General features: G+C 50.4%; 1 protein-coding gene across 1 annotated transcript in view; it reads left to right on the top strand.

Annotated features, from left to right (window-relative positions):
* Positions 1-12,015, top strand: part of AGPAT3 (1-acylglycerol-3-phosphate O-acyltransferase 3) — a 41,467-nt gene extending 29,452 nt beyond the window's left edge. Inside the window, exons 2-9 of the mRNA XM_077293544.1 lie at positions 8,409-8,640; positions 8,715-8,884; positions 9,090-9,251; positions 9,494-9,647; positions 9,944-10,046; positions 10,127-10,202; positions 10,344-10,542; positions 10,905-12,015. Coding sequence (XP_077149659.1) covers positions 8,463-8,640; positions 8,715-8,884; positions 9,090-9,251; positions 9,494-9,647; positions 9,944-10,046; positions 10,127-10,202; positions 10,344-10,542; positions 10,905-10,993 — 1,131 coding nt within the window. The 5' untranslated portion in view covers positions 8,409-8,462 and the 3' untranslated portion in view covers positions 10,994-12,015. The remainder of the gene's footprint in view (positions 1-8,408; positions 8,641-8,714; positions 8,885-9,089; positions 9,252-9,493; positions 9,648-9,943; positions 10,047-10,126; positions 10,203-10,343; positions 10,543-10,904) is intronic.
* Positions 12,016-12,288: the final 273 nt, after the last annotated feature.

The raw sequence follows: 12,288 nt of genomic DNA, 5'->3' as shown, positions 1-12,288 counted from the left end.
TCGGTCTATTCTCCCTAGTCTCATGTGGTGACAGTTGCTTAGTCTCTCATGTTGTGGTGATGTGTGCTCGGTCTCTTCTCACTAGTCTCATGTGACGTGTGCTCGGTCTATTCTCCCTAGTCTCATGTGGTGACAGTTGCTTAGTCTCTCATGTTGTGGTGACGTGTGCTCGGTCTCTTCTCACTAGTCTCATGTGACGTGTGCTCAGTCTCTTCTCACTAGTCTCATGTGGTGACGTGTGCTCGGTCTATTCTCACTAGTCTCATGTGGTGACGTGTGCTCGGTCTCTTCTCACTAGTCTCATGTGGTGTTGTGGGTTCGGTCTCTTCTCACTAGTCTCATGTGGTGACGTGTGCTTGGTCTCTTCTCACTAGTCTCATGTGGTGACGTGTGCTCGGTCTCTTCTCACTAGTCTCATGTGGTGACGTGTGCTCGGTCTCTTCTCACTAGTCTCATTTGGTGTTGTGGGTTCGGTCTCTTCTCACTAGTCTCATGTGGTGACGTGTGCTTGGTCTCTTCTCACTAGTCTCATGTGGTGATGTGTGCTTAGTCTCTCATGTTGTGGTGATGTGTGCGCGGTCTCTTCTCACTAGTCTCATGTTGTGGTGACGTGTGCTCGGTCTCTTCTCACTAGTCTCGTGTTGTGTGCTCGGTCTCTTCTCACTAGTCTCATGTGGTGATGTGTGCGCGGTCTCTTCTCACTAGTCTCATGTTGTGGTGACGTGTGCTCGGTCTCTTCTCACTAGTCTGGTGTTGTGTGCTGGGTCTCTTCTTACTAGTCTCATGTTGTGACGTGTGCTCAGTCTCTCCTCACTAGTCTGTTGTGTTGTGACGTGTGCTCGGTCTCTTCTCACTAGTCTCATGTGGTGACGTGTGCTCGGTCTCTTCTCACTAGTCTCATGTGGTGTTGTGGGTTCGGTCTCTTCTCACTAGTCTCATGTTGTGGTGACGTGTGCTTGGTCTCTTCTCACTAGTCTCGTGGTGACGTGTGCTTGGTCTCTTCTCACTAGTTTCATGTGGTGATGTGTGTTCGGTCTCTTCTCACTAGTCTCATGTGGTAATGTGTGCTCGGTCTCTTCTCACTAGTCTCATGTGGTGACGTGTGCTTAGTCTCTCATGTTGTGGTGATGTGTGCTCGGTCTCTTCTCACTAGTCTCGTGGTGACGTGTGCTTGGTCTCTTCTCACTAGTCTCATGTGGTGACGTGTGCTCGGTCTCTTCTCACTAGTCTCATGTGGTGACGTGTGCTCGGTCTCTTCTCACTAGTCTCATGTGGTGACGTGTGTTCGGTCTCTTCTCACTAGTCTCGTGGTGACGTGTGCTTGGTCTCTTCTCACTAGTCTCATTTGGTGACGTGTGCTCGGTCTCTTCTCACTAGTCTCATGTGGTGACGTGTGCTCGGTCTCTTCTCACTTGTCTCATGTGGTGTTGTGTGTTCGGTCTCTTCTCACTAGTCTCATGTGGTGACGTGTGCTCGGTCTCTTCTCTAGTCTCATGTGGTGACGTGTGCTCGGTCTCTTCTCACTAGTCTCATGTGGTGTGTGTTCGGTCTCTTCTCACTAGTCTCATGTGGTGACGTGTGCTCAGTCTCTTCTCACTAGTCTCATGTGGTGACGTGTGCTCAGTCTCTTCTCACTAGTCTCATGTGGTGACGTGTGCTCGGTCTCTTCTCACTAGTCTCATGTGGTGACGTGTGCTCGGTCTCTTCTCACTAGTCTCATGTGGTGTTGTGGGTTCGGTCTCTTCTCACTAGTCTCATGTGGTGACGTGTGCTTGGTCTCTTCTCACTAGTCTCATGTGGTGACGTGTGCTCGGTCTCTTCTCACTAGTCTCATGTGGTGACGTGTGCTCGGTCTCTTCTCACTAGTCTCATGTGGTGTTGTGGGTTCGGTCTCTTCTCACTAGTCTCATGTGGTGACGTGTGCTTGGTCTCTTCTCACTAGTCTCATGTGGTGACGTGTGCTTAGTCTCTCATGTTGTGGTGATGTGTGCGCGGTCTCTTCTCACTAGTCTCATGTGGTGACGTGTGCTCAGTCTCTTCTCACTAGTCTCATGTGGTGACGTGTGCTCGGTCTCTTCTCACTAGTCTCATGTGGTGACGTGTGCTCGGTCTCTTCTCACTAGTCTCATGTGGTGACGTGTGCTCGGTCTCTTCTCACTAGTCTCATGTGGTGTTGTGGGTTCGGTCTCTTCTCACTAGTCTCATGTGGTGACGTGTGCTTGGTCTCTTCTCACTAGTCTCATGTGGTGACGTGTGCTTAGTCTCTCATGTTGTGGTGATGTGTGCGCGGTCTCTTCTCACTAGTCTCATGTTGTGGTGACGTGTGCTCGGTCTCTTCTCACTAGTCTCGTGTTGTGTGCTCGGTCTCTTCTCACTAGTCTCATGTGGTGATGTGTGCGCGGTCTCTTCTCACTAGTCTCATGTTGTGGTGACGTGTGCTCGGTCTCTTCTCACTAGTCTGGTGTTGTGTGCTGGGTCTCTTCTCACTAGTCTCATGTTGTGGTGACGTGTGCTCAGTCTCTCCTCACTAGTCTGTTGTGTTGTGACGTGTGCTCGGTCTCTTCTCACTAGTCTCATGTTGTGGTGACGTGTGCTCGGTCTCTTCTCACTAGTCTCATGTTGTGGTGACGTGTGCTCGGTCTCTTCTCACTAGTCTCATGTGGTGACGTGTGCTTGGTCTCTTCTCACTAGTCTCATGTGGTGATGTGTGCTTGGTCTCTTCTCACTAGTCTCATGTGGTGTTGTGTGTTCGGTCTCTTCTCACTAGTCTCATGTGGTGACGTGTGCTCAGTCTCTTCTCACTAGTCTCATGTGGTGACGTGTGCTCAGTCTCTTCTCACTAGTCTCATGTGGTGACGTGTGCTCAGTCTCTTCTCACTAGTCTCATGTGGTGACGTGTGCTCAGTCTCTTCTCACTAGTCTCATGTGGTGACGTGTGCTCAGTCTCTTCTCACTAGTCTCATGTGGTGACGTGTGCTCAGTCTCTTCTCACTAGTCTCATGTGGTGACGTGTGCTCGGTCTCTTCTCACTAGTCTCATGTGGTGTTGTGGGTTCGGTCTCTTCTCACTAGTCTCATGTTGTGGTGACGTGTGCTTGGTCTCTTCTCACTAGTCTCGTGGTGACGTGTGCTTGGTCTCTTCTCACTAGTTTCATGTGGTGATGTGTGTTCGGTCTCTTCTCACTAGTCTCATGTGGTAATGTGTGCTCGGTCTCTTCTCACTAGTCTCATGTGGTGACGTGTGCTTAGTCTCTCATGTTGTGGTGATGTGTGCTCGGTCTCTTCTCACTAGTCTCGTGGTGACGTGTGCTTGGTCTCTTCTCACTAGTCTCATGTGGTGACGTGTGCTCGGTCTCTTCTCACTAGTCTCATGTGGTGACGTGTGCTCGGTCTCTTCTCACTAGTCTCATGTGGTGACGTGTGTTCGGTCTCTTCTCACTAGTCTCGTGGTGACGTGTGCTTGGTCTCTTCTCACTAGTCTCATTTGGTGACGTGTGCTCGGTCTCTTCTCACTAGTCTCATGTGGTGACGTGTGCTCGGTCTCTTCTCACTTGTCTCATGTGGTGTTGTGTGTTCGGTCTCTTCTCACTAGTCTCATGTGGTGACGTGTGCTCGGTCTCTTCTCACTAGTCTCATGTGGTGACGTGTGCTCGGTCTCTTCTCACTAGTCTCATGTGGTGTTGTGTGTTCGGTCTCTTCTCACTAGTCTCATGTGGTGACGTGTGCTCAGTCTCTTCTCACTAGTCTGATGTGGTGACGTGTGCTCAGTCTCTTCTCACTAGTCTCATGTGGTGACGTGTGCTCAGTCTCTTCTCACTAGTCTCATGTGGTGACGTGTGCTCAGTCTCTTCTCACTAGTCTCATGTGGTGACGTGTGCTCGGTCTCTTCTCACTAGTCTCATGTGGTGTTGTGGGTTCGGTCTCTTCTCACTAGTCTCATGTGGTGACGTGTGCTTGGTCTCTTCTCACTAGTCTCATGTGGTGACGTGTGCTCGGTCTCTTCTCACTAGTCTCATGTGGTGACGTGTGCTCGGTCTCTTCTCACTAGTCTCATGTGGTGTTGTGGGTTCGGTCTCTTCTCACTAGTCTCATGTGTTGACGTGTGCTTGGTCTCTTCTCACTAGTCTCATGTGGTGACGTGTGCTTAGTCTCTCATGTTGTGGTGATGTGTGCTCGGTCTCTTCTCACTAGTCTCATGTTGTGGTGATGTGTGCTCGGTCTATTCTCACTAATCTCATGTGGTGATGTGTGCTCGGTCTCTTCTCACTAGTCTCATGTTGTGGTGACATGTGCTCGGTCTCTTCTCACTAGTCTCATGTGGTGTTGTGTGTTCGGTGTCTTCTCACTAGTCTCATGTGGTGTTGTGTGTTAGGTCTCTTCTCACTATTCTGATGTGTTGTGATGACGTGCTCGGTCTCTTCTCACTAGTCTCATGTTGTGGTGATGTGTGCTCGGTCTCTTCTCACTAGTCTCGTGGTGACGTGTGCTTGGTCTCTTCTCACTAGTCTCATGTGGTGATGTGTGCTCGGTCTCTTCTCACTAGTCTCATGTTGTGGTGACGTGTGCTCGGTCTCTTCTCACTAGTCTCATGTGGTGACGTGTGCTTAGTCTCATGTTGTGGTGACGTGTGCTTGGTCTTTTCTCACTAGTCTCATGTGGTGATGTGTGTTCGGTCTCTTCTCACTAGTCTCATGTGGTGACTTGTGCTCGGTCTCTTCTCACTAGTCTCATGTGGTGACGTGTGCTCGGTCTCTTCTCATTAGTCTCATGTGGTGACGTGTGCTTAGTCTCTCATGTTGTGGTGATGTGTGCTCGGTCTCTTCTCACTAGTCTCATGTGGTGATGTGTGCTCGGTCTCTTCTCACTAGTCTCATGTGGTGACGTGTGCTTAGTCTCTCATGTTGTGGCGATGTGTGCTCGGTCTCTTCTCACTAGTCTCATGCGGTGTTGTGTGCGCGGTCTCTTCTCACTAGTTTCATGTTGTGGTTACGTGTGCCCGGTGTCTTCTCACTAGTCTCATGTGGTGACGTGTGCTTGGTCTCTTCTCACTAGTCTCATTATTATTATTATTATTATTATTATTATTATTTATTTATAGAGCACCATTGATTCCATGGTGCTGTACATGAGAAGGGGTTACATACAAGTTACATATATCACTTACAGTAAACCAACTTACAATGACAGACTGATACAGAGGGGCGAGGACCCTGCCCTTGCGGGCTTACATTCTGCAGGATTATGGGGAAGTCTCATGTGGTGATGTGTGCGGGGTCTCTTCTCACTAGTCTCATGTTGTGGTGACGTGTGCTCGGTCTCTTCTCACTAGTCTCATGTGGTGACGTGTGCTCGGTCTCTTCTCACTAGTCTCATGTGGTGACGTGTGCTCGGTCTCTTCTCACTAGTCTCATGTGGTGACGTGTGCTCGGTCTCTTCTCACTAGTCTCATGTGGTGACGTGTGCTCGGTCTCTTCTCACTAGTCTCATGTGGTGACGTGTGCTTAGCTCTCATGTTGTTGTGATGTGTGCTCGGTCTCTTCTCACTAGTCTCATGTTGTGGTGACGTGTGCTCGGTCTCTTCTCACTAGTCTCATGTGGTGATGTGTGCTCGGTCTCTTCTCACTAGTCTCATGTTGTGGTGACGTGTGCTCGGTCTCTTCTCACTAGTCTCTCATGTTGTGATGTGTGCTCGGTCTCTTCTCACTAGTCTCATGTTGTGGTGACGTGTGCTCGGTCTCTTCTCACTAGTCTCATGTTGTGGTGATGTGTGCTCAGTCTCTCCTCACTAGTCTGTTGTGTTGTGGCGTGTGCTCGATCTCTTCTCACTAGTCTCGTGTTGTGTGCTCGGTCTCTTCTCACTAGTCTCTCATGTTGTGATGTGTGCTCGGTCTCTTCTCACTAGTCTCATGTTGTGGTGACGTGTGCTCGGTCTCTTCTCACTAGTCTCATGTTGTGGTGATGTGTGCTCAGTCTCTCCTCACTAGTCTGTTGTGTTGTGACGTGTGCTCGATCTCTTCTCACTAGTCTCGTGTTGTGTGCTCGGTCTCTTCTCACTAGTCTCATGTTGTGGTGACGTGTGCTCGGTCTCTTCTCACTAGTCTCATGTTGTGGTGACGTGTGCTCGGTCTCTTCTCACTAGTCTCATGTGGTGACGTGTGCTTAGTCTCATGTTTTGGTGATGTGTGCTCGGTCTCTTCTCACTAGTCTCATGTTGTGGTGACATGTGCTCGGTCTCTTCTCACTAGTCTCTCGTGTTGTGGTGTTGTGTGCTCGGTCTCTTGTCACTAGACTCGTGTTGTGGTGACGTGTGCTCGGTCTCTTCTCACTAGTCTCATGTTGTGGTGACGTGTGCTCGGTCTCTTCTCACTAGTCTCATGTGGTGACGTGTGCTTTGTCTCTTCTCATTAGTCTCATGTGGTGACGTGTGCTTAGCTCTCATGTTGTTGTGATGTGTGCTCGGTCTCTTCTCACTAGTCTCATGTTGTGGTGACGTGTGCTCGGTCTCTTCTCACTAGTCTCATGTGGTGATGTGTGCTCGGTCTCTTCTCACTAGTCTCATGTGGTGACGTGTGCTTAGTCTCTCATGTTGTGGTGATGTGTGCGCGGTCTCTTCTCACTAGTCTCATGTTGTGGTGACGTGTGCTCGGTCTCTTCTCACTAGTCTCGTGTTGTGGTGACTTGTGCGCGGTCTCTTCTCACTAGTCTCATGTTGTGGTGACGTGTGCTCGGTCTCTTCTCACTAGTCTCATGTTGTGGTGACGTGTGCTCAGTCTCTCCTCACTAGTCTGTTGTGTTGTGACGTGTGCTCGATCTCTTCTCACTAGTCTCGTGTTGTGTGCTCGGTCTCTTCTCACTAGTCTCATGTTGTGGTGACGTGTGCTCGGTCTCGTCTCACTAGTCTCATGTTGTGGTGACGTGTGCTCGGTCTCTTCTCACTAGTCTCATGTGGTGACGTGTGCTCGGTCTCTTCTCACTAGTCTCATGTTGTGGTGACGTGTGCTCAGTCTCTCCTCACTAGTCTGTTGTGTTGTGACGTGTGCTCGATCTCTTCTCACTAGTCTCGTGTTGTGTGCTCGGTCTCTTCTCACTAGTCTCATGTGGTGACGTGTGCTCGGTCTCTTCTCACTAGTCTCATGTTGTGGTGACGTGTGCTTTGTCTGTTCGCTGTGGTCTGTCTCTTCTGCTGTCTATTTGTACATTAATCAGATTATCAGCTTTACTCTGCTCAATCTATAAGTGCTTTCTTTGCGATTCTGTTTCGGCTCTGGGGTGGATTGTTACGGTTTTTGGATTTTACATCTTTCTTTCAGTCCCGCTGTTTGCTGGGAGTTGGGGTCCAGTGAATGAGGGGGCGTCCGGCCCCGGTCAGGCTTCTGCTGACCCTGCAGATCTGTCCCTCACAGGCTTAATCCTCGGGGATTGTCCGGCTTTAGTTAGACTCTCACCTGTCACGTCTGTGCTGGAGAAGAATCGACAGGACGCTTTTTCCACAAAAGACTCCCCTGAAATAGTTCCCCTTTTTATAAGCGATGTGAGGTAGACTCCTGGGGTTCATGGGGCAGTGAATCGGTGGCTCCAGACACCTTGAATGATCCCTGTGAAGATTATGGACGTCCTGTGAATTGTCGCAGTTGCCTTCTCGGGGGTTATAGTGAGCAGGCTACCTGATACCCGACTATTTCATTACCGTTCTGCTGTATTTCTTCATTGGGTCGGCAGCAGACTTTCTCTCAAGAACATACTGATCTTTGGCCACAATGTTGGCTAATCAGTCTGCCGTCTGCCTGTTCTCCGGAGTGTGCGCCACCTTGTTTGCTCTGGCCATGGTGTACTATCTTTACTGGTGAGTGCCTGTGTGTGTAGTAATCATGTGTCACCTCCACAGTTGGGTACTAGTCCTCTATGGTCACGCTTGTATGCTACCCCAGTGTCATCTCTCAACACTGGGGTTGTCCTGGGGATTTGATTCCTGCTAGGTTTGTGTGAGAAATGTTTTGTCTACAGTTGTGGGTCAATTGTTATTCAGGGTTCGGGTCTACTGGATCCGGATGGACATGATACTGAGCAGTCTATGAAGGATAAAGTATCGCCTGCATCTGATATGTAATGTCAGGCACGTTGAGACTGATGTGTTTTTTGCTTTTTTTGGTGCCCCCAGATAATGAGACCCTCTGCAAAGTTTGGCAGTAATGCATTGAGGTAAATGCAGACAAGCCCCCGGAGAGCTGGATGCTCATCGTGGCTGTATGTATGCTGCTGTGCATGCCTTGGTCACCCCTAATGTGTAGCCTGAGAGGTTGAGGGCGACTCTCACATCCTCTACCTCATGTTGGGTCCTGTTAGGTACATTCCATTCTCGCCCCAGCTTTACTCCTCAGCTCACTCTCATTCTTTTTTGTTTCTTCCCAGGACGGTGGCTTTGAGTGAGGGTCCGTGTAAGCGGCACTGAATGCTGGCTCCAGAATGGGGGCTTGGGGGTTCCTGAAGACTCAGTTTGTGGTCCACCTGCTAATTGGCTTTGTGTTTGTCGTAAGCGGCCTGATAATCAATTTCCTGCAGCTGTGTACCCTCCCGCTATGGAGCTACAACAAGCAGCTGTACCGCAGGGTGAACTGTCGTCTGTCCTACTCGCTGTGGAGCCGTAAGTGGCGTTCAGGGGTGCGCTGGGGCACGGTAAGGTTGTCCTGTGTGCTCACTATGTCCTGTCCCTCACAGAGCTGGTGATGCTCCTGGAGTGGTGGTCCGGCACACAGTGCACCCTTTTCACTGACCAAGAGACGGTGTCGCACTTCGGGAAGGAGCATGTCATAATCATCCTTAATCACAACTTTGAGATCGACTTCCTGTGTGGTTGGACCATGTGTGAACGTTTTGGAGTCTTGGGGGTGAGTAGTGTGGTGGTTGTGATGTCCTGCAGGAACTGTACGCTTCATGTTTAGTGTAATCTCTCACTACATGTGACGGAGGTGAGGCTGCGAATGTCTTACACCCAGCAGTGCCGTGACTGCAGCGTCTCCTCCGCTCAGAGTGTGACGGCTCCGTCTGCTCTAATCCAAGCTTTTTTGCTTTGTCCTCTGTTCTTGTCACAAGAGTTCGAAAGTTCTGGCCAAGAAAGAGCTGCTGATGGTGCCGCTGATTGGCTGGACGTGGTATTTCCTGGAAATTGTCTTCTGTAAGCGCAAATGGGAGGAAGATCGTGACATGGTCATCAATGGTCTGCACAGCCTCCGTGACTACCCGGAGTACATGTGGGTGAGTGCGGTCTTCTGTGGCTCGTGTCACCGAGGCTTTTTTCAGCATGAAGGTAATGGCCTTGACTTCTCGGCATGGTGCATCTTTCTGCTGAGAGCTCAGATTGTAAAAGAAATGTTTTTCTGATGATTGAAGGGCGACGCAGTTATCTAAAGCCAAGCCTTATTACATCAGATGATTTTCCCAGAACTTTGCCTCTTCTTTCCTCAGTGACTATCTTTTTTATCTATTCTCTCTCCTAGTTCTTGCTGTATTGTGAAGGGACAAGATTCACTGAGACGAAGCATAAGATCAGCATGGAAGTGGCAGATAAAAAGGGACTCGCTCGGCTGAAACATCACCTCCTGCCCCGAACGAAAGGCTTTACTACTGCAGTCCAGTGTCTCCGTGGAACAGGTAATGGAAACCTCTGCTCCACAAATGCCTTGCTTTAGTTTTCAGTATGTTTATAGCTGGGGCAATCTCCGCTACCTTATCAGATAAATGCTGTGTACAGGACAACCCAAAAAGCCCTTGTCAGGCATAAATGGCTAATGCAGTTGTAGGCCATAAGGAACCTGCGGCCGTCTCCCGTGCATGGTTTATGGTTGGTGAGAACGCATGCCTCAAGCTGCGCTGGGCGCACTCACATCAGCATGGTCATCGTGAGCCTCCACACTTACAGCTTTGTCATCTTCCATGTTCTTTCACAGTCTCTGCTGTGTATGACGTCACCCTGAATTTCCGTGAAAACAAGAATCCATCTTTACTGGGGATTTTGTATGGGAAGAAGTATGAAGCGGACATGTGTGTGAGGTGAGCTGCACATCAGCAGGGCCCAATAACCTTCTATCCTCTGACTATTGAGGACCCCTCTCATTTCACTGTCGTCTCAGGCGTTTCCCCCTTGAAGAGATCCCGGAAGATGAGCTGGAGGCGGCAGCTTGGCTCCACAGGCTCTATCAGGAGAAGGTACGCTTTGAAAGAGTGGTGCCTCCAACCAGCGGCAGAAGAGGTGGTCGGGGTGGTGGGGCTGCTGCTACATGATCTGTCCGGACAGTATTGCAATGCCTGTTGTCATGAGTTTCTGATGTGTTTTGGCTTCTTTTTCAGGATGCACTACAGGAGCAGTACATCCAGGAGGGCACCTTTCCTGGTCCCCAGATTGTGCCCTCTCGACGACCATGGACCCTGCTGAACTTTCTGTTTTGGGCCACGCTTCTCCTCTCTCCACTCATCTCATTTGCGATCGGCATCTTTGCCAGTGGTTCCCCCCTGCTCATCTTGGCATTTATGGGCTTCATGTGGACAGGTAGGAGCTGTTTTTCCTTCTCTAGGGTGGGCTTTCTTCTGGTGACTTGTGATGAGCGAGCACGCTCAGGTGGTCTCCCGAGTATTTGGATGTGCTCAGAGATTTAGTTTTAGTCTCCGCAGCTTCATGATTTGCGGCTGCTAGACAGGCTGAACACATGTGGGAATTCCCTAACAAACAGGCAACCCCCACATGTACTCAGGCTGGCTAGCAGTCGCAAATCATGCAGATGCGGCGACGAAAACTAAATCTCCGAGCACATCCAAATACTCGGAGACCACCCGAGCGTGCTCGGAGAAACCTGACTAACGAGTACACTCGCTCATCACTACTGGTGACCTTCTCTGATCTTCTCTCTTCAGCCTCGTTTGCTGTTCGGCGTCTGATCGGTGTGACGGAGATTGAGCGAGGCTCCAGTTATGGTAACAGTGCCGTGAAGAAGACCAATTAGCTGCAGGCGGCATGATTCGGAGGCAGTCTGGACTGTATCTTGCTTTCTGTTTCGTACTAACATGACTGGAGGGGGAGGTTTCGACTCTTGGGACTGGTGCCGAGAGCCAGTAGGAATCTGCCTTCTCTTAGGTGCAAGAACTAGCTGTGCACGACTTGCCCTATGACAGCAGAGGCTCTGACCTCCACTCCCCTCCTCTGAACACTGGGGGCCGCTTTATGCCAGCCCTGCCCCGTGCTCCTCCCTTCTCTCCACCAACTTTTATTTTGGCTCCTCTCTGCCCTTATTCTCATGCTGCCACTAGAATTTTGTGCGTTTTCACAGTCCTATTTCTGGTGTCACAGTATAGAGGCCTCGTCACTGGGATGCAAATAAACTGAGCCGGTCACACTTTTTGCGTTCTCTGTGACTTCTCTTCAGTCTTCTGCTCAGCAGCTGCGGGGGAGCGCGGCTCTGCAGCACAGCTCTGCAGCACATCCACTACACGCCACATGTTCTGCAGCAGGAACGGCTCTGCACACAGCAGCTACTGTGAATGTACGTTCTTTACCTGCACAAATCACTCCGGTATTTTGGACTAACCATTGGACTCGGGTCACGCTCCTGAAGACATGGATCTGCACAACCCGGTCTCTTGAGCGCTCTGCTCTTCCTTCACTCCCGGGCTCCAGGTCCCTGGAGGGGCCCGTGTCATATTACATGACTGCCTCCGGCCGGGGATAGAGGCTTAGAACTTAACAAGTCAGTAGCATGTAACGGAGTGGACAGAGGCAGCGTCATATCATGTCAGACATCTCATCCCGTAGGGAGCAGGGAAGTAACGTAGGGCTAATCCTGTGTGCGCAGGCGTCCGACCATGGAGACTGCCGCGGTGATCACATCTGCCTGGTCTTCAGTGTCCGATCACTAACGTGTGTCCTACATGTGACCACTGTGGTGATGCTTCCATGTCGCTGCCTGTCTGATCACCTCCACCCTCCCTGTAAAGAAAATCTAGGAGTAAAATAAAGAGATGAAACCTGTGCAGAGCTTCTTATTCTGGATGTGGGGTGGAGGTGGTGGGTGTCGTAGCTGAATGTGGGAGATGCGTGCAGTGAAATGACGTGATCCTGGACTGTATTATGGAGAGATCTGCGAGGGATGTGACGGGTGGATGGAGACCGGGTGGATGGAGACCGGGTGGATGGAGACCGGGTGGACGCAGTGTGACCCTCAGCTGTAGGGTGAGCTGATGAGGTCTCGTGAAGTCATCCACCAATTACTGATAACGATGACTAATATCACGGATTTCAGCA

The sequence above is a fragment of the Ranitomeya variabilis genome, chromosome 3 (genome assembly GCF_051348905.1).
Source record: "Ranitomeya variabilis isolate aRanVar5 chromosome 3, aRanVar5.hap1, whole genome shotgun sequence".
Classification (NCBI taxonomy): Eukaryota; Metazoa; Chordata; class Amphibia; order Anura; family Dendrobatidae; genus Ranitomeya; species Ranitomeya variabilis.
Note: the sequence above shows the minus strand (reverse complement) of the source record. Positions and strands in the feature narration are given on the sequence as shown.